Below are 24,714 nucleotides of genomic sequence, written 5' to 3'. Positions count from 1 at the left end.
ATCCTGAGAATAATTTGTGCTTCTGTGAACCCACAGCTCTCAAGTTCCACCGGCATAACATAGAATCATCATCATCATCATCATCATCATCATCATCCTGATTCTGCTGGTGAGGTGGGCTGCTGATGATGCAGCACATTTGACTCTGCATCACAGCAGAGCCCTGCTATTGGCTGTCAGGGATGCTGAGGATACTGCATCGTCATCCTCTTGTGTGAGTTAGCCTTGACTCGCAGCCGCAGCACCACAACCCTGAAGAGCGCACGCCGGCGAGGGCGCCAGGAAGCAACGCATCCAGCAAACGAGACCAGGCAATCATCTGTCGGCACACCATGAGGGAGATCGTGCACATCCAGGCCGGCCAATGCGGCAATCAGATCGGGGCCAAGGTAATACTCATTATATGCTCATACAAACCCTAAATTCTGAAAGTTGACTCATTCATAATCAACATTAGCATTAAAGTTCCTTCATCTTAATCAGGGGTTCAGGGACTAAATTGTCATCTTTTTTTCCTCAGTAAGCAGATTATCGAGCAGAGGCCTCAGTGAGGGCGTGGCTTCTGTTATTGGGGGCTGTGTTTAGGCGTGCCTTCGCGCCATCTGGCACAAAATTTTCATGTTAGTCGCAGTACAAAATTCATGAAGGCAGCGCCATTCTTTCTCTTGCAGTTTAAAGGTGGGCGCTGTCCTTTCTCAATGGAGTTTGCATGTTGACTGCATATTTTCTTCATACTGGCCTCAGCTTTTCTCCTCAAAACATGCCATTTTGGCTAATTGCATACAAAGAAATGTCGTATGTTAGGATAATGAAAGATAGAAAGGTAAAACAAAAACTGTCTGTCACCTAAGTCAAAAACGTTTACATTGCTTTGGGTATAATATACCCTAAACTACATGTCCTGTATCTTGGGCAAATTGAAGAAAAGCATACGTTGGCTTCAGACAAAACATCCTAACATGCCTGCCTTTGTGACATTGGTCAACAAGAACAAAGCATTTATCTAAAACCCACTAAGATCGTAGTTCTTTTTGTAAGTTTAGAAACGGACAAACTGTTTGTTAAAATAATGCCTAGGATAAACACGTTTTTGGTTCTTTAAAGATAAATACATGTATATTGTTCCAAAGTTAAATTCATGAAAAACAGGCCTCATCTTTATTAAAGACAAAAATCTTGATCACATTGGCTACCATTGATACCGTCAATGGCCCTGATAATCATTCCTTTGCGGACCCTCCCATTTCAAGTGGATCGGACATATGTCACTGTCAATGGCAGTCAATTATTCAAGCCAGCAAACCCTGCAATGCAAAATGAAGGGCGCGTCTGTGTGCATCTTGTCCCGCAGTTCTGGGAGGTGATAAGCGACGAGCACGGCATCGACCCATCAGGCAGTTACCAAGGCGACAGCGAGCTGCAACTGGAGAGGGTCGATGTATACTACAATGAGGCTTCTGGTAAACAAGAAAGCAAAATTCTAAAAGTGGGATCCTTCACGTCAGGAAGCAGAGGACAGCCAACTTGAACCTAAAATGTCTTTTCTTCTTTTTTTGTCACCACCATCACATCCGCCCTACCCGTTGTGTCCTTAGGGAGCACAGGTATCTGCACACTCATCTCATCTCATTTGCTGCAGTCCGGTTACTTCGGGTCACAGCACATTAAGATTTCAATGTCTATCATATTCATCTGTCTAATATTCCAATTCATATGCATTACACTTCCTAGAATACTGCTCTCAAGATGATTAAACAAATAGTTGTATTATATCTAGACTATAAAGAGGTAACATTACGAGGACAGAAAAAACTTAATGTTTTTAGACAAAGGTTACAATATGATATAAAATAATCAAACTAAATATCACAAGAAAAAAGTGTGGATGAAAGAAATGGCACATAGATCTTTTTTCCCTATTTAAAAAAAAAAAAGCGGCTTTGTTTCTTTCAAAAAAGGGTGGAGGACAATTACTTTTCTGTGAAAAAATGTCGTAAAGCTGCAAAGAGACAAACTGCAGTTGGCTCCACTGTAGCAGTCAAAAGAAAGACTCGAAAAGCGAACAAATGGAGCACAGTGGCTGATTGTTAGAGTGAAGACAAGGCCTGGAAGGAGGATACATTTTGGAAAGGTCTTTGCCTTACACTATGGAAAAAAAGGTCTTTGCTTCAACAGACTGTGTCGACCTCAGCACTTTAAGGGGCCCAGTGGTCTGGAAGAAGCTGTGCAGTATGTCGCAGCTCCCAGCTGAAAGGGCGTATCAAGAAAAAAACAAAAAAACATTTCAAATGTCAAAGACAAATGAAGAGACATTCAGACCCTAAGTGAAAAAACAATGAATTCATTCAGTTCCAATTCTCTCTTCTCTGTCATCCCGCAGGCAGCAAATATGTCCCAAGGGCCATTCTGGTGGACCTGGAACCCGGGACCATGGACTCAGTCCGCTCAGGCCCATTTGGCCAGCTCTTCAGGCCTGACAACTTTGTCTTTGGTTAGTGCAATTATGATAAACACACACACACACACACACACATGCATGCATGCACACAGTAAGTGCACAGTAAAATTGCCCTGAGAGCACCTGACGCATTCCACGGCTTGCAACCCTTCACGGCATTGTGCGAGGGGAGTGAAGCTTTGTTGGCATGGCGCTATGTAACGCTCTGTCAGCACCCCCGGTGGTCCAAAGGGTGGGGGTGAAGATAACTGAGGGCTCAAAGTCATTGGCATGACTTCTTTGCCCTAACAAGGCTGAAACAAACAACGAGAAGAGTAGTGGTGTAATGCTACATGGGGTGGAATTAGAAGGCTAGTGTGAGATCAGTTGCCACATACTAATGGCTACATTAAAATGTGCAATTTAGATGAGATAGGCTTGGTAAATCTGGACAGAATAAATAATTTAGAGTCCAATATTTATTATAGAAAATATATTTGAATATTTCAAGCATATAGCTGTCAATAGTAGTAAAGTGACGTGTGGCTTAAAATGCTTCCTGAAAGTGGTGTTTGGTATATTCCTCAGGGCCTCAAAACAGATTAAGGTATCGCATCACTTTTTTGGAGAGGTGCAGTTAATACTGGTACCCTCAATTTTTAAAATATGCTTAAATGATTATGCTGGGTTTCTCAGTTCAATCATGGAAATCAACTGTGCAACAACATCAATTTCGAATATCTGTAATGTCATTCTGACAAAACACATGATCCTTTTAAGTGGAATTTTGATTATTCATCAGTGGTCAGATATTGCAAAATTTGAAGCAAACTTTCTTGTATTTGGTGACGGAACATGCATCCTACAGGTCAAAGCGGAGCTGGAAACAACTGGGCCAAGGGTCACTACACAGAAGGAGCCGAGCTGGTGGATGCGGTTCTGGACGTGGTGAGGAAAGAATCTGAAAACTGCGACTGTCTGCAAGGCTTCCAGCTGACCCATTCTCTGGGTGGCGGCACCGGCTCCGGGATGGGCACACTGCTCATCAGCAAAATCCGCGAGGAATACCCCGACCGCATCATGAACACATTCAGCGTCATGCCGTCGCCCAAAGTGTCTGACACGGTGGTGGAGCCTTACAACGCCACGCTGTCCGTTCACCAACTGGTGGAGAACACGGACGAGAGCTTCAGCATCGACAATGAGGCACTCTACGACATCTGCTTCCGTACGCTGAAGCTGACCACACCCACCTATGGCGACCTCAACCACTTGGTGTCGGCTACCATGAGCGGGGTCACCACGTGCCTGCGCTTCCCCGGCCAGCTCAACGCTGACCTTCGCAAACTGGCCGTCAACATGGTGCCCTTCCCCCGCTTACACTTCTTCATGCCGGGTTTCGCCCCCCTCACCAGCAGGGGGAGCCAACAGTACCGGGCCCTCTCTGTTCCCGAGCTCACGCAGCAGATGTTCGACGCTAAGAACATGATGGCGGCGTGCGACCCACGCCACGGCCGCTACTTAACCGTGGCGGCCATCTTCCGCGGCCGCATGTCCATGAAGGAGGTGGACGAGCAAATGCTGAACGTGCAGAACAAGAACAGCAGCTACTTCGTGGAGTGGATCCCCAGCAACGTCAAGACAGCCGTCTGCGACATCCCGCCACGCGGTCTAAAGATGTCAGCCACCTTCATCGGCAATAGCACGGCTATCCAGGAGCTGTTCCGTAGGATCTCAGAGCAATTCACCGCCATGTTCCGCAGGAAGGCCTTCCTTCACTGGTACACCGGTGAGGGTATGGACGAGATGGAATTCACTGAGGCCGAGAGCAACATGAACGACCTGGTGTCCGAGTACCAGCAGTACCAGGACGCCACCGCCGATGAGATGGGCGAGTATGAGGAAGATGAAATGGAGGAGGAAGACGATGGCCGTCATTGAGGAGGTGCTACCAGAAGAAACTCCAAAGCTACTTCTGCCGTGTAATGTATGAGGACATGAAGCAATGTCAATGCACAGACCATCAGTAGTAGTAGATGCTGACAATGCTGTTTTACTGGTCAAAACAAATAAAACGTTTAGTGTCAAGAAACTCCAAATAAAGGTTAAACTTGCAGTGCAACATTGGTCTCCTTTGTCATTGCATAAGTAAACACAGACACAAGGAACATGTTTCTTTCTTTGGAAAGAATGTTAATGATAAGACGCTAGTGAGGTCAAATCTCATGTCTGATCAAATAAACAATACATGAGTCATAGGTCACAGCTGGACAACTTTATTTTAACAAGGAGCATGTATTAATGTAACAGAGTTTTGGATTCTGGACAGAAAGGTGTTGAAAACAGCTGTCAGAACTAAAACAACTAAAACTGTGTTTCCTGGTGTTATTTTATGATAGACGCAAACCTGCTATTTCTTTAATAATTTGGACATTTGGTAAGTACTAAAATTACAGTTGATTTGTTTTAAATATGAATTCAGTATCCTACAAAAGATGTTTTGTTAATATGTTAATTTAAGCTTCTTATCAAACCGGTCTATTAAAATCAGTTTGAAGATCAATGTCACAAAGGTGTATCATACAAAAGTTATGTTTTTAAGTCACGCAGCATATAAAACATTTTAAAAAATGGTAATAAAAAGTTGAAATGTTTTTTTTGTTTTAATGTGGGTAAAGCTGAATAAAATGTTTATGTATTAACCGACATGTTTTTTTTTTGTTTTTTAATCAAACTTTTAGGTGCAGGAGCCAGACATTATGGAAACAATGAATCACTGACAAGAAGAGAATGACCCTCTACAGACACTTTAAATGTGACCACACCCAATGACAGCTGGCTGTCAGCCAGGAATGCCTCACTATGAAAAAATCTGAAATGACTGAAAACCTGAGTCACACATGTTAGAACATATTTCTAAGTAGTGAGACTTGAGGGTAAATACATGTTTCAAGTCTCATGATAGGAAAGTCATTTTAGTGTACTAAGGCTTTTTTTAAAACGACCATGTATAGCAGTGGTCTCCAAACTATTCCACAAAGGGCCGCAGTGGATGCGGGTTTTCACTCCAACCCTGAAAGACGACACCTTTTCACCAATCTGGTTCCTGCAAGTGCAATCAATGGATTGCAGACAGGTGCTTCTTGTTTTTCTGCAGAAGTCTAATTAGTCAAAGTGTCTGTACTGTACTGAATCATTTGGCACAAAGACTTGCACCCACAGCGGCCCTCGATTACCGGTTTGGGGACCCCTGATGAATAGCAGTGGTCTCCAAACTATTCCACAAAGGGCCGCAGTGGGTGCGGGTTTTCATTCCAACCCAGAAAGAGGACACCTTTTTTCACCAATCTGGTGTCCTGCAAGTGCAATCAGTGGATTGCAGTCATGTGCTTCTTGTTTTCTGCAGAAATCTTACTGGTCAAAATGTCTGTGCTAGATCTGTTGGAACAAAGACCTGCACCCACAGCGGCCCTTGAGGACCAGTTTGGGGACCCCTGATGTATAGTAAGGCTTTTTTTCTTAAAAAATGACCAAGTATAGTAAGGCTTTTTTTTTAAATATGACCATGTATTGTAAGGCTTTTTAATGACCATGTATAGTAAGGCTTATTTTTTCTTAAAAAAATGACCAACTATAGTAGGGCTTTTAAAAAAATATGACCACCTATAGTATGGCTTTTTTTTCTTAAAAAATGATCAAGTATAGTAAGGCTTTTTTTTAAATATCTATATCTATCTATATATCTATATATCTATCTATCTATATATATATATATATATATGTATATATATGACCATGTATAGTAAGGCTTTTTAATATATATATATATGACCATGTAAAGTAAGGCTTTTTAATGACCATGTTTAGTAAGGCTTTTTTAAATATGAATATATATAGTAAGGCTTTTTTCAATGGCCATGTATAGTAAGGCTTAAAAAAAGACAATGCATAGTAAAGCTTTTTTTTTTTTAAATGACCATGTCACCCATGGCGCCAGCCCCCCCCCCCCCCCCCCCCCCCCCCGTGACCCTAGTGAGGATAAACCGGTTCAGAAAATGAGATAAGATGACATTTTATATAACAAGTGAGGTTAACACAACAACAACAAAGACCAGACAAAGTTAATTATACACAACTTGCTTGAGTCATAATTAAAAATCCTTCCGTGGATTTCCGTGGAATTCAACGCACCAGACTGTGCGTCACTTCTTTTCTTCACTGTTGAGTCAGCTTCAGTGAGAAAGTAGGAGTGTGTTGGTGGGGCTTGTAGTGATTGGAAGTATATTGGATTGGATTGGATTGGATAACTTTATTCATCCCGTATTCAGGAAATGTCATTGTGACAGTAGCAAGAAAAGGCATAGTTATAAGTTAGACAGTACAGTCGCAAAGGCCGCAGAACAACAAAGCAAAATCACAAAGTAAATCAAGGTCAATGGGATCATTAAGAGTCACCAAATCAAATAATTAAGACAGAAAAGCAGCAAAAACACATAACGAGCAAGAGTAGACGGAGCTACCGCCACCGGCTGCCATTTGAACGGCGTCATCTTGGTTTCGGTAGCAAAAACGGAGAGACTCAAAAAGACGTAAAGTTGGACAAAAACTGGAACCACACACAGGAAGTCTTCCACGAGATGGGGAACTTCTGCAGACTCTGACCGAGGTAGAGAATATGCACAGTCACTCTTCCAAACTTAGCCATTGAGTTACATAAAGTTATAATGATATTTTAAGCTTTTATTTAATTTGGATGAATGAATAATTCTATAATAAACAAATACATTTACCTCCAAAGTGCAGACTGAGTTTAGAGAGGCAGCTTGCGAGGAAGATCTACTGGGCCCGATGGTGCAAAAAAAAAAAGTTATCATATAGAGACTAGAGATTTAATAGATAGGCTTAGGTGGTTTGTTTTTTGGAAATAGTTTTACCTTGATCTGGCAAAAAAAATTGATTTGACCAAGCTATTTGGAAATTTCCAAACAATTATTACAAGAAATTTAATAAACGATCAAGATAAAGAATGAATGAAAATAAGTTAGAGTGCTACGTGCTATTTTCCCTTTTCAAGACAAGGTGATTAAATATATAGACTGACGTTAATAGCTAGGAGAACGTTGGCTTGAACATTTTTTGTATAAATGATTTTTTTGTGAAAACAGAACAATTACAAATTGGAAACGAGTATTTATCACTCGTAGTGAAAACTATCATTACATCCAACACACCAGGAACCAATGGCGGTCCGTGCATTTTCTCGTAGCGCCTTCAACGTATCAATCCAACCCTCAAAAACTATTTTATGGCTATAAAACCTCTATTGCAGCTACAGCTGTGACACATAAAACAATAATCAATAAATCAATGCACAAAAATGGGGTAAAATCCACTTCCTAGCAGGAAGTCTATGTCTTTTCAGACATTACAACCGGGCCGGGGGGTGATTTTCCCGGGAAAAGACAGTAATGAACGTCAATGGCGTACGGGCAAACATTGCCCGAAAATGGGGTAAAATCCAGCCGAAAACAGCATTTATTGATTAAATACAAATACCGGAGCTTTTTAGACATCAGAACCGGGCCCGGAGTATCATTTCCACGGTAAAAAGACAGTGAAGAACGTCGATACGTCCATACGTGAAACGGCAAAAAAAATGCACTGCCACTGTTTAAATGTCTAGAAGTAAAAAACAAACACTAAAGTGCATGTCATCACAATGTTCATAATGTGCAATACTGTATTTTAAAGGATTAAAGCCCAACCAAAAAATATTTACAGGTCCCCCCACTAACTAATGCACGTTATGATGAAAACAATGTTTTTTTTAAGTATGAATGCCCAATCAACACGTATTTACAGCCCCGCCCCCGCCCCACCCACTGACTAATACATGTTATTATGAAAACAATGTATTTTTTAAAGTATTAAAGTCCAACCAAAAAGCATTTACAGCCCCCCTCCCACACACACACACTGACTAACGCACGTTATTATGAAAACAATTGACTATATTTTGTGTGTGTCTCTTTTTAATAGGCGTGGCCAAGGTCAGAGTTCAAATAGCTGACGTCAAACCCCAAGATGGCTGATGGGCCAGGAGGCTGCACGGTCGTGCACTGCAGAGCAGCTCAAAAGTGACGATTTGCCGAAGAAAGCCTGACAAACTTCTCACAGGACGATGCAGCACATTCGGTACGTTGTCATTTGGGGATTTCGAAGCCCCAGTTCTCGTCTTAAGAGTGATAAGAGCATGATTCGTTGACGTGATGTAGCCCCATGTGTGTGCAGACAGCAAAATGTTTGCAAACAAATTGGCTACATTGCGTTACCGATCGCTCTTTGTTTAAAAAGTAATCATTCCATTGTGTGTTTCAGTCCCTCAACGAGCACAGATTGCTGGGAAACATCAAGAATGTGGCCAAAACGACCAGAAAGGGGCATCTTGTCGACGGCATAACAAAGTGAGTCATTTTTAAATAGTTCCGATTTTCTCTATCCGTGTAATATTTAAACGTCAGCGTTCAGTATTCAAGGCTTTGCGTAATTGGCTCGTTTTTCATCATGATACATTCAACTTTTGAATGAAAACACTAACTAGATTGGTGTTTTTTTAGTAGCAAAAACCTGTGGATAAGTCACCCACACAAATGCCATTAGAGGACGTGTAAGGAAGGAATAAACAGTAATCCCTCGATTATCGCGGTTAATGTAGACCAGACATGGCTGCGATAAATGAAAAACTGTAAAGTAGGGTCATCCGTATTGAATTTAATTTAAAAAATACTATAGTGGCAAGTGTAGGAGTAGGTTCCGCTTGTGAGTTTCACATCTTTCTGAACTTACAAATAATAATCAAACATAGGCTTTGTCATCATACTCAGATAACTGCGTATGACGAAATTGGTAATTGAAATAAAATAAAAATTCTGCCATGTAGTGGAACTGTGCACTCGCATAGATTCTATACTTTTACCCCGTTAACTTTAAGACCTCAGGGCTTGGACTGTTTCATTTTTAGTTTTAAATGTGTTTTTGACAAAACCTAAGACCATTTATTCAACAATAGTGCATTTTTGACTCATTTAAACATTTTTTTCCTTGGCATAAGAAGAGAAAAACGGAAACTTTTTGGATATTTATTTTTTTAAGAATGAATGGATTTGAAATAATTGACTGAAAAACTCAAGGCAGAAGTAGGATTTATTTTATTTATTATTTTCATGTAATTTGTACCTTGTGGGCCCCTGTCCAGTGTGTTTTCTATATTTCCCACCACATCAAGATCCTGATTATTTGTTTGTGGAGGAAACATGAAAAATAGATATCATTTTTTAGTTGCTGAAAACCAGACCATCAGGAGTATGTCTAATATTGCCTTTTGCAGTGTCTGAATAATGGGTACCCTTTTGATGTTTTATAGAAGAAAAAAAAAGCTAAACGTAGGTGTTTTTTAGTTAAATTTGACTTAATTAGGCCCTAGTGTTTCTTTATGTAACTTAATCTCTTTGTTTTCCAGAGTTCCACCCAAGTTGAGATAGGCTGACGGAGTCCCTCATTTCTCGTTGTTACGCCAGAACCTATCTCCAAAATAAAAGGTAAAACCTTGCGAATGGTGTTTTACCTAACTTTGTGTATTGACCCCTTTTTTTTTGTTTTCCAGAATTCCACAAGGGGGACAAGGTTTCCTGCCTATGTACAGATAGTCTGACGCACCCCCTCATTTCTCGGTGCTGGGTGTTACGCCAGAACCTATCTCCAAACTTTTTCAAAATAAAAGGTAAGACCTTTGAATGTTTTTTAACTTAACTTTGTGTATTGACCCCTTTTTTGTTTTCCACAAGTCCATGCAAGGGGGACAAGGTTTCCTGCCTATGTACAGATAGGCTGAGGCACCCCCCTTTTCTCGGTGCTGGTGGTTATGTGAAAACCTATCAGTGAAGTTTTTCAAAATAAAAGGTAAGATCTTGCGAATGGTTTTTTACTTAACTTTGTGTATTGACCCCTTTTTTGTTTTCCAGAATTCCAGCTGGTGCCAAGGGGAGTTTCTTCGTCCATTTGAAAATGGATGAAGGCAGAACTGAATTTTTAAAAATGCTGGAGGGCCTGTGCGAACCTATCTCCAAAGTTTTTCAAAATAAAAGTTTTTCAATGTATACATGTTTGTCTTTATCTGACAAAAAATGCAAGTAACAATCAGAGTTAAAAACATTTATTTACAGGTAAACATTTCAACTTTAGTATATTGGTTGGCATTACATTGAAGTGTTGATTAGTGTGGCCAGTCTATTCTCTGCTTTGTCCACCTGTAGACATAAGACAAGACACTTTAGTTAAAGGTTCACAAAACAATTTTACACTTAATTTTTGTAAAATACACTTAGAAAAAAAGCTTGGAATAAACGTTCTTAGAAATAAAATAAAAAAAACTTGGTATATACACTTAGAAAATAAGCTGGGGGAATAAACACTTAGAAAATAAAATAGGGAATAGACACTTAGAAAATAAAATTTGAAGAATAAATAAAAAGCTGGGGGAATAAACACTTAGAAAATAAAATTTGAAGAAAAAAAAGAGAATAAATACTTAGAATTCCTGCTCTAACACTAACTGAGATCCTTCTTACCTTAAAGATTTAGTCAAAGAGCTGTGGAAATGAATGGCCAGTGAAACATCACCATGCTGATTTGGATTTTCAGAAGTACAGAGACACCATATGATTCAAGTGGGCAACTTGCAAGAAGATCTCTCAGGCCTGTTGCATGCAAAAAAATAGCAAAAGTTAGAATGGAGATTCAACTTTATGGGGGGGTTGTTTTACCTTGATCTGGCCCAGTCTCTTCTATAACCTCAATAGTGCTCAAGGCATGCTAGAAGAGCTGCATCTTGGTGCTAAACAGGGAAAATTTGCACACAAAAAAGCATAAGTTAGCATATATGGAGATTCAACAGATAGCCTTAGTTGTTTTTTTGGGGAAGTAGTTTTATCTTGATGCTAAACAGGGAAAACTTGATTTAACCAAGGTATTTGGGGGTTGCCAAACAATTACAGGATAGAGAAATCTTACAAGAAATTTAATAAACGATCAAGATAAAGAATGAAAATTAGTTAGCGAGTGCTATTTTTCCTTTTCCAGACAAGGCGATTAAATATACAGACTGACGTTAACAGCTAGGACAAGGGTGTCAAACTCGGGTTGGTTCGCGGGTCGCAATAACGTCAACTCGATATCACGTGGGCCGGACCATTTGAAATAATATTTTGATTTTTTTTCCTTTTAAATTGGATTAAAAAAACTATCAAAAGCCCTAAATATTCAGTTTTTATAGATCTAAAAAAAAATGTTTGTTTGAGCTTTTTTTTTTTTCTTCATGAGGGAAAATATCTTATAATAATTTGTTTTTCATTTCAAAAGGAAACAAAATATTTTTGGGAATATGTTCAATATTAGAGTGGAAAACAGAATTTTTTTAATAAATTTATTTTTAGATTTAACTAAATGCTTTTTGAACTAAAAACACAAAAAGGAAAAATTATTGATTTAAAAAGGGGAAAATGAGGAAATATAATATACATGTATAATATTCATTTGAATTTGATCCTAACAGAAAGTCGGCACTCATGATTTACTTTCTCGGGCCGCACAAAATGACGCGGCGGGCCAGATTTGGCCCCCAGGCCGCCGCTTTGACACCAGTGAGCTAGGATAAAGTTGGCTTAATAGTTTTGTATACGACGATTAAATATACAGACTGATGTTAACAGCTAGGATAAATTTGGCTTAATAGTTTTGTATACGACGATTAAATATACAGACTGATGTTACCAGCTAGGAGAAAGTTGGCTTAACAGTTTTGTATAAGTGTTTTTGTTGTGAAAACTCGCAATGAAAACTATCACTACATACGTGCCTCTGGATGTCATTCTAGAGTGACCATTTACCCAGCAAACTGTCCGTTGATGTCTCGGCTTTGTTTGATTAAATTAAAAGTCTTACCACACGACTCAACAATGGGGGGAAAACGGACAACATAGTTTTAAAGTCAAATGGCAGCATCGTCGGGACGCTAATGCTAAGATAACTAGTAGCATGGAGCACACAGCCGGTGGGAAAAGGAGCCCATACTTAAATTATCGACGGTGTGGTCAACCTGGCATTAAACTAACACATTAGTTGGCGTTTTTTGGCTCCATTGATCCCTAAGAAATCTCCCGGTAGCGTGATAAAAATGCACTTAGGCCAGTAAATTGCTCAACGACTTACCTCGTAGGCGTGCTAATCGGCCATCAGCATGGAAAGGCTGTTCTAAAGGAAGCGATACTGCGCATGTACTCAAAAATAGGCGTACCCACGCCTATATTGTCCTGCCATATTGAATGCGGAAAAGATGGTGGCTTGCTTACCGTGCTCCCCGAAGTGGTTTGTCCTTCCAACTCAATGACGTGAAGATGACGTAGAATAGTCCTGATTTTTTTGTGGTCTTGATGCTATAAAACAGTATGTGTCAGTACACTAATTTATATTGATTAACATTTTTACTCAGTATTTTACATCAACTCACCTTTATTTCAGGCCATCTTAGTCCATTAAAATTTAACATTTGAAACACAAAGAATGTTTCATTGTCTCATCTCATTTTCTGAACTGCTTTATCCTCACCAGGTCAAGACAACAAACCTGCTTTTTGTTTACTTTTATTATGACTGAATGCAAATACATGACCTTTACATTCATAATGTTAGAAAGCATATGACAAAAACAATATTTAACATCTCCAGGAGAGGCAAATTTCTCTCTTTTAGCCCCCCACACACTGAATCAAAATAAACATCAATAACTTTGTACACCATGACGTAAAAGAAAAATTGAGTGCAATAGAAAATGACAGCATTGTGGTTTACTTGCAGGATTAAAACGTTAATGTGTTAAGTCAATAGATCTACTTCACACCGAGAACCCAGCAGGCCGTGTTAATTTACAATAAATCTGAAAACCAGCAAAGGTCAGCTGCTGCATGCCTATTGTTAAACTTCTAACTTGTTATTTTTCAGAATAACACCAAAAGCATCCTCAATAAAAACACAATGTAAAAGGGTTATTTCGCGGTTATATCACAATTTTCCTTCCAACCCTTTAAAAAGGCAACTCTCTTGGATTTTATAAGGTTTCATAAACATTTACTCCTTGTATCTAATGATAAGAGGATGGAATAATTATCATAACTACAGCATCTTTATCTATTAATGTGAGAGTATCCAAGCACCAACATTGTTTATTCACTTTGGACTGCAGATATATATATATATATATATATATATATATATATATATATATATATATATATATATATATATATATATATATATATATATATATATATATATATATATATATATATATATATATATATATATATATATATATATATATATATATATATATATATATATATATATATATATATATATATATATATATATATATATATATATATATATATATATATATATTTGAAAGAATAGTAAATGCAGTTGTATGACCATTTTCAAATGAAACTAGAATTCATGACTAAAAATAAGAAATAATTATGAATGTCCTATTCTATAAGAGATACTGTCCCCACGTAAACGATTTTCTTCATTACTGCATAGGGAATTTCTTGATCAGAATACCTTATGGTTGTGTAAGTCAGTGTGACAAAATATTTTAAATAACGGGGATAACAATTAACAAAAATATGAACCCCTCAATCGGAAAGATGTCTATTTAAGGGGAATTGTTAATTATGAATGCTGTTTGTATGCTGGCTTTACAGTAGTATTACAAGAGAAAGTTCATTTCTTTTTTGATTTGGCTTATGTTTTTTTCTAATTCATTACAAAAGGTACTACTGTATATGGTTTCTTGCAATATAGCAACTGTTGTTTAGAATTGCTGTATCGTGCTTGTCAAGATAGCTCGTTAATATGATACATTACTATTCTCACCCTCGCATTGGCTTTGTTTGTGTCTCTCCAGGAAATGAAATACGCATGTAAAACATTACACAGAATCAACATAAACAGATCTGATAGTGGCAGCCTGTAAAAACTTGTTTCAACAACCACTACCAACATATAGTATTTGAACATTAGGCCGCATGAAAATATCCATGTATAGCCAAGCGTCCAGTGATGTGGATGCTTTTCCAGTGCTGAGACCTACAGTAATATTTACTTTAAGCTCTAGAAGTAGATTCCATATTCCTCTCTGTGACGGTCACCTTCTTGTGTTGGTGCACCGCAACTCTCTGGCCTACTTGTGTCTTGGGTGTGGCTTTTAGGGTAAAGTCCTCCTTGGACAGTGTGGAATCTTTAGAAGCCAATGAGAAACTCTTAGCCTGCCCACGTTGAGCCCTGAGGTCCAATCTTTGCTCATTTGTTCCCTGACCAGTCTGGAGAAAGGTTACATGTGCACCTCCAGCTGAAGCCCCCTTCTCCACTACCAAAACTTGTTTGGACAATGTTGCTTGCTCGCCAAATCCCTGACCGCTCTGCACTAGGGCCACCGATGCACCATGTCCCCCACCAGTAGCCCCATTCTCCACCACCAGCACTTGTCTTGGCAAGGTTCCTTGTGTCACATGCCCAACTTGCCCATCCACAAGCACCACACCTTGAGAACCTTGGAGGCCACTGATTTGAACCAGACCTTGCGCCAGCCCAACCTGCCCGGCTCCCTGCTGGCTGACTTGAACTAAACCTTGAGCCAGCCCAACCTGCCCGGCTCCCTGCTGGCTGACTTGAACTAAACCTTGCGCCAGCCCAACCTGCCCGGCTCCCTGCTGGCTGACTTGAACTAAACCTTGCTTCAGTCCGACCTGACCTACACCCTGCTGGGCACTAACAAGCACCATCTGGGACTGGGGCTCGACGACATACATGGGAGCGGCGGCGTAATACAACGTTGGTTGTTGCATGAGCAGTGTTTGGCCGGGAATCACAACATTTTCTTGTACGTTCACCTCCGAGAGAGTGGATGATCCCTCCTGGACAAGGGTGGATGTTCCGGATTTTACCTTGGCGTTGTTGAGGGTGTTAACGTGAACACGATCCCTGTCTCTAAAAGTTTCAGTGTGAATGTTGATGTTCTTCTGAATGGAGGGCCTGGCCGGAGAAGCCGGTCTGGCTGGTGGACGGACACACCTGCTCGCATCAACTTGAACAGAACCTGTGCAAATCTCAGCCAGGGTTTTGAATTTAGGGTCCAGGTCATCGAGGAATGAGAGGTCGTTGTCGTTTTCGTGGAGGCTACAGCAACCCACGGATCCTGAGAGAGACTCCCCGCCCTCATAGTCATAGACGAGTAAAGCGTCCTTCTCTTGAGACTGTTGAGCAGCATGGCTGGATTTCTGCAAGGAAACAAAAAAAATGTTCACTCAAAAGCTCGATGCTGTTGTAGTTTAGGGGTGGGCACTTAAAAAACGAACCACAGAGGATAACACTGTTAAAAAAATTGTAGGTACTAGGATCTGGCAAATTACAAAAAATATGCCCGGGTTGTCTGATACTTACACTGGAATAGTATTCATCTAGGAAGTGATCAGAAAGCGCCAAGTCGTCCCAGGCGCCGCCGCCGCCGCCGCCTCTGTACTGGGAGAATTGACTTTGTCCAGTCATCATCCCGCCATCTATGACGTTAATCCTTCCTTGGCCAGAGAATTGGTTGTATTCATTGTACATGTTCACGTTGTCTGTTGTTAAGACAGCGTTTTCATTGCCACAGATGACCGCTCCACCCCCTTTAGCTAGTCCCCCGATGTAGGCATTTCCTCCTAACGTGTTGATGTCCCTGGTAAAAGTAACCTGCCCAGCATCTGGTGTGTGGAGGAGGGGGACTTCCTATGTGAGAGGAAGATGGCAAACCAAAGAAAGCATCAGATGTGAGGCCTTGTTTTGTTATTATTGACTAATCAGAAAAATCCAAGTACCCGGTCTTCTCCTTGGCATTCGGTATGGTAGGAGATTAGGTGCTGTTTTGTTTCAAATGGAATGGCTTTGAAGTCTCCTCCGGTTCCTCCACACAGGCAAAAGAGCAGGAGAAGAGGCACCACTAAGATGACACAACATGCTGTCAGGTCATTGCTTCACTTTGTAAGTGTAGTGTAGGCAAAATGATAAAGGATGCAATTGTCAGTCAATCAGTGGTTCTAGCTTTGATTGCACAAGTAATAAAGTTTGTCTGTTACAACTGGGAAACAAAGCTTTAGTGTCCACTTATAAGTGGAACCCAAACCCTAAACAAACTCACAGAGTAGCAGCAGTAGCCCCAAGAGCAGAAATAGAATTCCTGCCACACCAAATTCTGCACGTCTTTCGTCTCGTGACACACACGTTTTAGTGTTTTTCTCACACGTGCACACAACCATGTCAAGCATTTGTATGCTATCACACGACTTTCCTTGCTGGTCCTTGATCTCAACGGCCACTTTGTACATCCCTGGCCACAAGTGCTCTTGATCCCGCAAGATTGCCGTCGTCGCTGAAATTAAAGGAGCAGAAAAAATCCATCATCGCATAAATTCCCTTATTACAAGCGATTACGAAAAGACCATAGGTTAATTGTGCTTTTTCTTACCATTGAAATGCTCCACTGACCATTTTCCATTGCTGCTTGATGAAATCGCAGTGAAGTCAAACGGAGCTGAATTAGGGAATTCGTCTTTGTCGACGGCCGTGACAAAGATGACGTTTTCGCCGTAGCACATGATGTGACTGGTGGTGGTGACTTCGGGACAATTATCGTTGTAGTCTTTCACCTGAATAGCAATGGTTCCTGTGGCAGTCTTTGACGTTATTTCTAGAATGCGAGAAAACATACATACAACACTAAACAACCATCCATTTTCTGTAAGATTTGATACATTAGGATATGTGGGGAGATGGGCAACTCATTTGTTGTTGCTAAAGAAATGTTTATAGAGAACTCACCTTCACTGATGCATATGATTTGGGCATAGTATGTTCCATTAATCAAGAACTTAGACTCTCGATCCGGCAGTTTATTCAACCTAATTTCAGCAGTTCTTTCATCAATGATCAACCAGTTGTCATCATCACGCAATTTAGCATACCTGGAAGTTTGGCAAGTCTTAAATTCAGTCACCCACTGCATGCAATGTGCCTGCAGCGAAAAAGGTTTCTTACCTCACGTTGGTGGCGATCAGCTGCGTGTTGTCGCTGTCAACGGCAGTGTAAGTAGTGATGACTGTGTTTATGGAGATGGATGTGTGGTCCTCAGACAGAGTGACAACTTTGACTGACGGTTGAAAACGGGGCCCTTCCTTTTGATTAATCACGTTGATCTTCACCGAGTAGGACTTAGAGACAACGGAAGAGGAGGACGAGGAGCTTCCGAAATTATACTGAGCCTTGTTGGCCACGACCACCCCCAAATTAAGTGAGTTTATCTCCTCGTAATCCAACTCCTAGATGGGAAATTAACATTTTTAAAGTGTTTTTATGACGTAACTCCACTCTATGCTATCAAGGACTCATTTACTTTATATTTTTTAATCTTTCAAATCATACTTGCTTACCTTCTGAATGGTGATAATTCCCTGGTTGGTTTTTGCATCAGTTGTAATGTGAAAATAGCCTCCTTCATTCCCTGAGATGATTTCAAAAACCGCCAGCCAGTTGTCCGAGTATTGCAGGTCTAAGTCAATGGCTTGGATCCTCAGCACTTCCACGTTGATGGTGTTCTCCTCCACACTGCCCTCATACTGTACACAAAGGTTGGCATGGCTCAAAGGACTGGTTAAAAACAATCCAAGTGTTCTCTTGACTTACCGATTCTTTTTCAAGAGTGGGAACATTATCATTGATATCCAGGAGTTTAATCATAATTTCTCCCATTCCGATGTTTCCTCCACTTTGTCCATTCAAATCAGAAGCTTTGACCACTACCTTGTATGTATCCTTTGTCTGTAAGAGTACACATTTACAGACTATTAAGCACACAATATTCATATTTCAGTGCCAGTGACGATAATATACTACATCTAATCAATTTCGAATGGATTGGACGTCTATTGCTGCCAGTTGCACATAATGTACTAATTGGAAACTTGAACACATAATGCATGAAAAGTGATCAATCAACATCTAGTGCAATCAATCCTGCGATTAAAGGGCATTGCAGATTGCTAGTTATGGTAGCTAGAGAAAATATTTATTTTGTGGTAGCATTTAAAAAAAAAAAAAATATATATATATATATATATATATATATATATATATATATATATAATTAAATGTTGAGTTGATTGATTTAAAAAAATAATTCTCCCATGTATTATTTGTGAACATCTATGACAATTCCAATTCATTGTAGACAGACAATACTGCCTTGTTGAGATCTTCATTCTCATGACTGTGGTAGTTCTTAAAAGTCTCTATGTATTTGACAAAGTTAATAAAGCACCAATTCACAACTAAAGTTAACTTGGGACATGTCAAGCAGGTCTACCACCATACCTTTCATACAAAATATCCAATGGAAGCCAATTTAGATGAGGTTATTCATTATATATTGCGGTAACTCAACCAGAAACCGATGACCAGTTTCCCGTGAAGGGTCTTCACCTCTCTGTCGAGTGTGTTTCGTACAACCGTGACCTCTCCGGTCTGAGAGTGGATGAAGAACATTCCAGCAGAGCTGCTTGTCTCGACAATGGTGTAATAGAGCTGGGAAGCCAAGGTGTTCTCTTGATCTGCGTCGGTGGCTATCACTTTCATCACAACTGTGCCTGCGAACCCAAAGATCGACAGTACCAAAAACAGTTCGCCGCAACTGTAAACAAGGAGACGACGACCAGTACCTGCAGCGGATGATTCGTTGACAGATCCCACTTGGCTGGCTTTAATTATGGGAGCATTGTCATTTTCATCCAACACAGTTATTCTAATATCCACATCTTTCTCGGCAGGAGTCCCATCTTCATATTTTGCCACTCCTTTTAACTACAGACAGAAACCTCTGGGTTAACGATGTGTAGGACTTAGCTTCAAAGTATATCTTGGCGTAAGTGATCTTACATCGTAAAAGGCGATTTGTTCTCGGTCCAAAACTTTATATGCTTTTAAATTGCCAGTTGTTGTGTCCACTCCGAACACTTGAAAAGGGGGCTCATCGGCACCAGGCCCCTTTAGCGAATACAGAATCCTCGCGTGGTTCTCTTTATCTGAACGAATCTGAAAGAAACATGAAAAGACAAACACAAAACAATGATGCATTTCCTTATACAATAAACAATTTTTAAAAAATCAGTCTTTTGATTCATCTCGATCTAGTCAGCTTAGTACTTTAAAACAATGCAACATGTGACCTGTCTGAATAAGCATCATAATATCAGTATACAGAAAAAGTTGTTTCTTGCGTACAATATTCTTTACTCATTATCTGCCATTGACACTGAAGGCATTCAAAGCAATTGCCAGCCTCTCATTGTTCAAATAAGTGGGATGTCTATCTTCACAAATTAGTTAAAGACATATTCATAGTCTCGCAAATGGTGAAAGGTACCCACTTTGCCAATGTCTATGCCAGAATAGTCATGGTTCTCCTTCAACTGCCTAGGATGACGAATCCAATCTCTTTTCTGCCTGTGCAGTCCATTTCCTTCTGCCCACACAGGAACAAGCTGCAGGTAAGCACAAGGAAGGGATGAGGGTGTGTGGGGGGGGGGGGGAAACAGACCTTATCAAAAGTGTGTCAAAGCTGTGTCTTCAAATGATAAACGTTGATATTGTTCATTATTTTCAAACTTCAATAATCAATTAAAGAATGATTATATCATGAATATTTCAAAATGCGATATAGCTTATAATACATTATTATAGATGATAATTTTGACTGAATGAAGATGATTCTATTGTTTTTATAATGAATACACTGTTGTCATAAATATTTATTCATTCACATTTATTTAAATATGCATTCAATTATTGATTGATCAATAATAAATTTAGGGTAGATTACAACAATAAAACAAAAAATAAGTATGCACATTTCGTGTTTCGTAAAATTCGAATCCATAAATGCTATTCTGATGTCATTAATGTGCCAATGTCTAGACATCTGATCATTAAATAAAACGGTCATATTATATAGTCATAAAAACTAACAATAACTTAATTGTTTCTTAAATAGATGAATAAATATAAATAAATAAATAAATCGTGTATTCAAAACGTATAATATAAAACAAATTAATTAACAAGTTAATACATTCTCGTTTATTAATTACACAAACCAGAGGATTATACGGGCATTCATGTAATTAATGTTTAACTTGATGCAGTGTTTCTCAAAGTTATATCTTTAAACACACATTTTGAGTTACACCTCATTCGACTGACCCACTTACAAATGAATTCGTATTTCTGGCCAACGTTCTCATTTTGCCTTCCACGGGAGACCAAAAAAAAGAAGTGAATCCATACCATTAAAAAAAAATGTTTGTTCCCCTACTCGGACTTTCGGCAGATAAAGCAGGCATTTACCATTTCCCTGTCCTGACACGCAAACTCTTTAACCCGCAACCACACCTGAACACGGTCCGTTATCCAGCACTAGATCAACTTTCACTTACTTGACACTCACCGTAAAAGAGCAAAGTAGAGCCAAAATAGTGCGCCCCCACAGCGAAGCCATTGTTTTGCGGTCAAATGTCCACTTGATAATCCTCAATTTTCGACGCTTTTATCCGTCTATTGTTGCTGGGAAACTTTGACCCTTGGTGGAGCGAAGAGGAAGAACAAGTAGAGGAACGGGCGGGTGGACGGGATGGGATGGTCTCTCCTTCCCTCTCTCGCTACCTCCCCCCTCCCTCCTCCGGCAAACTGCTGCTGATAACGGCCTGGGAGTAGAGGAGGTGCGTGCGTACACTGCTGGTCAACCACTTGTGCATAGCTGCCATTTTGCCTTTGTGGGAGAGTTGAACACCAGTGCAGAACACTTTGCTCTGGACGCACAGAGTTGAACAGATGGGAAACTACTGATGTTATTAATAAACAGTTGACGGGATGCTTTTACTACAAAATCAGTGAGATGCTTGCTCACAAATTTCTCCCCTCTGTTTGCTTTTTTAGTTCAATAACTTGTACAAAACAAAAAATTCTTTAGGGAAACTTTGAAAAAAAAAGTAGAAATAATAATAATAACAATAATAATAACAATAACAATAATAACAATAACAACAACAACAATAACAACGACAACAATAATAATAGCAACAACAACAATAACGACAACAACAATATTAACGACAACAACAACAACGACAACAATAACATAATAATAATAATAACAACAATAATAATAACAACAACAATAATAATAATGATAATAATAATAATGATAATAACAATAATAATAATAACAATAATAACAATAATAATAATTAATAATAAATACTAATATTGCAAGCGGTTGGCCACCGATTCAGGGTGTTCACCGCCTCTAGCCAGAAGTCAGCTGGGATAGGCTCCAGCACCCCCGTGACCCTTGTGAAGCTGAATGCCAGTTTCAGTGCTCTTGTGTGTTTTTTTAATTTAATCAGGGAATAATCTGAAAACCCACCAAAATTGGCTTTCACTCACAGTGTTAGATGTCCAGCATAGTATATTTGAAATGGACTGCCTGGCTTTGACTTTTACTTCCAGCCTACCATTTCAAATTAATTTTAAGTCTGTGGTGATAAATGGCACTGGGACATCATCGTTCAATGCAAAATGAATTAAACATCTATCACTATCACGGGTAGGGAATGAGTTCATGTAAATGCTATTCTGAAAAGTAATACTGTGGATGTGTGTCATTGTTTTTTGTCTACGTAGTTTCTAAATTGGACAGACATGCTGACGAATTCATACCGTCAACAGACCACAAGACGGAGTGACTCATTTTCAAGTGTAGCAAAAAGTATCTTGCAATGCCATGAATCCGCATCTTTCACACAATGGGAGGATTTTTAGCATGTAATTGTAATAGCTGTTTTTTTAAAATGTTTTTTTTACCCAAACCATCTGCTGCACTTTGCATCACTGACTGTAAATGATAGTGTATTTGCGGGGGACAACACACAGACATTAGACATTTCCCCGTTGAGTACTGCGTATAATGCCAGAGAACTTCCTCTTTGGCATGGCTTTTGCACTTTGCATAGAGAGAACAGTGTTAGCCAATGCGAGCGAGCCCTTTTCTTATCTTTACCTCCCATTTCTCTTCCCTGACTGTAAAACAAACACACACACAGGGAATGCAACACTATGGCAAAGGACTGCTCCCAAGGAATTTCACAGGCATTGGGCAAATTTTACATTCAAGTGACAACATATCAATCAGAAGGACTGTCCAGCATTGTTAAAAAATAGGCCAAATTTATGAATTATAGTGTCAGCCTGTCAACTGGGTGTTAAAACTTGAGTTGTTTTGGAGATTCCATCCAAAGTTTTCATCAAATCATTACTTGAAGGTAATTGATTTAATACACATTGCTGCTTTGATGACATGCCCACTTAAAACAACTACATAAGTTTGTGCATGACAAAGTTTATGCACACTGTATGCACTCAACTATGAACAAAAGTAGCATAAGATTTCCTGGAGTGGTTGCACGAGGTTCGTCCAAACGTTCATGCGATTCTATTACAAATCCCCTGTACAAATGTCACACCAATAAGAGGGTGTGTATTTGCTGATAATTGAGTCACAACCAACACACACGTGTCGTGCCCACTGGAGTCGCCACTTTGCCCAGCAAACGCCCAAGAGGAGCAGTTACATAAGGGGGCACTCATAGGTTGACAGGGCTTTGAAGCACACGTGTACAACCTTGTGACATTAAAGTGTTCTTTGCTATTAGATCCCTCCATATCTGTAGCCGATCCCAGTTGACTTTGATCCTGAGTCGGCTACACCCTGGAGTAATCGCCAGTTAACTCAATGGCGGCCATTGACAGCATTAGACGTCCAGTCCATTTTGCTTGAGGATATTGGCAGCCATCACTTGATTCTACTCTCCCAGTCAAAATAGATTTGGATGTCTATTATTGTCAATGGGTGTGGTTACAACACTACAACACAGTCTGTGAACACTTTATCTATACCTGGTCTGGCAATGTATTTGTAAATCATACGGCACATATACTACTGCACAAATGAAAACATTCCCAGTCGCATTCACACCCGTGGAAAAAAAAATCTGATTGTTCAATTAGGCTACCACGTATGCATGTTTTTGGAATGTCAAGGATGAAAAATACCCAGGAAAAACTCCAAAGTAAACCCCCCCCAAATAAATAAAAATAAACAGATTTAAACCTTAGTCCATAGAACTCCGAATTAGTTTACCCTCACAAAATTCCCAACTTGGTTCAATACTTGGGTGTCACAGTTAAATATTTCTCTATGGTTGTGATGTTTCCCAGACACATTAGTGTTAAATTATTTTAAGCGTATTCCTTACAAATGTATGATGCAAAGTTCCTCACATTCCTGAGAGGTTTACCGAAACAGTGAAATTTACAGTGAAAGTGACTCATTTTTACTTTCTCACAGAGTGGAGAGATCAAGATTGGTGGGGGGGAGTTAATACACTTCACGTCGTAGCTTGAACGTGGCTCATAAGTCATTTTTTTTCTGGGAGTGACAAGACTATTTGCTGAGTCTGTTTTGCGTTCACTATTATGGCTCCCAGCCCTGGGCGGTTTCCTCCTGTTGCTTCCACGCCCATGACTCAAAGCAATTTTCCTGACATTTTTTTCTCACCGTTCCTGTATGTGCAAAAGTGCAGTTTCCCCACACACTTTCGTTTCCATGTAATTTTTGTCTCTCTCTGCAAAGTTCACACTTGACAACTCAGGCCTTTAGCGTTGTTGACCCCTATTTGACCTCCCCCTTTAAACTCTTCTTTGCAAACACTTTTAAGAAATAATGAGTGGGAAGACAGCTACTTCTTACCAGGCTCATTTAATTCACATTCCTGCAGCACTATCTGAGGAGATGTGGAGGAGGGGCGTGAGAGGTCGTTCATCTGTGCAGACTTGGGAGAGCTTCCCCAGACCGGATACACTAGAAAAACAAGTAGACAGGACAATTGTGGCTAAGCAAGATGCAAAAAAAAGCCTTCATAATCTCCCTCAGAGGCACATATTACATTTACAGCTATGGAAATGCATCACTAGTGCTTCAGACATAAATCTTTACGAGCCAATATGTATACTTAGTAT

General features: G+C 39.7%; 2 protein-coding genes and 1 long non-coding RNA gene across 5 annotated transcripts in view; 1 reads left to right on the top strand and 2 right to left on the bottom strand.

Annotated features, from left to right (window-relative positions):
• The first annotated feature begins 244 nt into the window (after positions 1–244).
• On the top strand, positions 245–4,559 carry LOC144085479 (tubulin beta-2A chain). The gene is made up of 4 exons (XM_077614795.1): positions 245–389; positions 1,352–1,460; positions 2,381–2,491; positions 3,306–4,559. Exons 1-4 carry the CDS (start codon positions 333–335, stop codon positions 4,376–4,378), a joined length of 1,350 nt encoding a protein of 449 aa, XP_077470921.1. The 5' UTR covers positions 245–332; the 3' UTR covers positions 4,379–4,559.
• A 6,074-nt stretch (positions 4,560–10,633) lies between these two features.
• LOC144085482 (uncharacterized) lies at positions 10,634–12,827 on the bottom strand. The gene is made up of 4 exons (XR_013304153.1): positions 12,704–12,827; positions 11,260–11,330; positions 11,065–11,193; positions 10,634–10,743 (listed from the first exon to the last, which is right to left on the bottom strand). It is a non-coding gene; the product is annotated as an uncharacterized LOC144085482 (long non-coding RNA).
• Positions 12,828–13,921: 1,094 nt separating this feature from the next.
• Positions 13,922–24,714, bottom strand: part of dsg2l (desmoglein 2 like) — a 196,452-nt gene continuing 185,659 nt past the window's right edge. For 2 of the 3 annotated variants that reach the window (XM_077615997.1, XM_077615998.1), the window contains 14 exons: positions 24,446–24,556; positions 20,010–20,123; positions 19,519–19,674; positions 19,302–19,443; positions 19,066–19,229; positions 18,271–18,405; positions 18,018–18,203; positions 17,626–17,906; positions 17,410–17,552; positions 17,057–17,278; positions 16,730–16,960; positions 16,410–16,531; positions 15,994–16,320; positions 13,922–15,830 (listed from right to left, as the gene is read on the bottom strand). In XM_077615997.1, the coding sequence (XP_077472123.1) occupies positions 14,658–15,830; positions 15,994–16,320; positions 16,410–16,531; positions 16,730–16,960; positions 17,057–17,278; positions 17,410–17,552; positions 17,626–17,906; positions 18,018–18,203; positions 18,271–18,405; positions 19,066–19,229; positions 19,302–19,443; positions 19,519–19,674; positions 20,010–20,123; positions 24,446–24,454 (3,405 nt within the window). In that variant the 5' untranslated portion in view covers positions 24,455–24,556 and the 3' untranslated portion in view covers positions 13,922–14,657. Of the gene's footprint in view, positions 15,831–15,993; positions 16,321–16,409; positions 16,532–16,729; positions 16,961–17,056; positions 17,279–17,409; positions 17,553–17,625; positions 17,907–18,017; positions 18,204–18,270; positions 18,406–19,065; positions 19,230–19,301; positions 19,444–19,518; positions 19,675–20,009; positions 20,124–21,085; positions 21,283–24,445; positions 24,557–24,714 lie in introns of those variants that run through there. The other variant, XM_077615996.1, reaches the window with a different exon arrangement.

Source organism: Stigmatopora argus, chromosome 12 (assembly GCF_051989625.1).
Source record: "Stigmatopora argus isolate UIUO_Sarg chromosome 12, RoL_Sarg_1.0, whole genome shotgun sequence".
Classification (NCBI taxonomy): domain Eukaryota; kingdom Metazoa; phylum Chordata; class Actinopteri; order Syngnathiformes; family Syngnathidae; genus Stigmatopora; species Stigmatopora argus.
The sequence above is the reverse complement of the archived record's forward strand: the minus strand, read 5'-3'. Positions and strand labels throughout refer to the sequence as shown.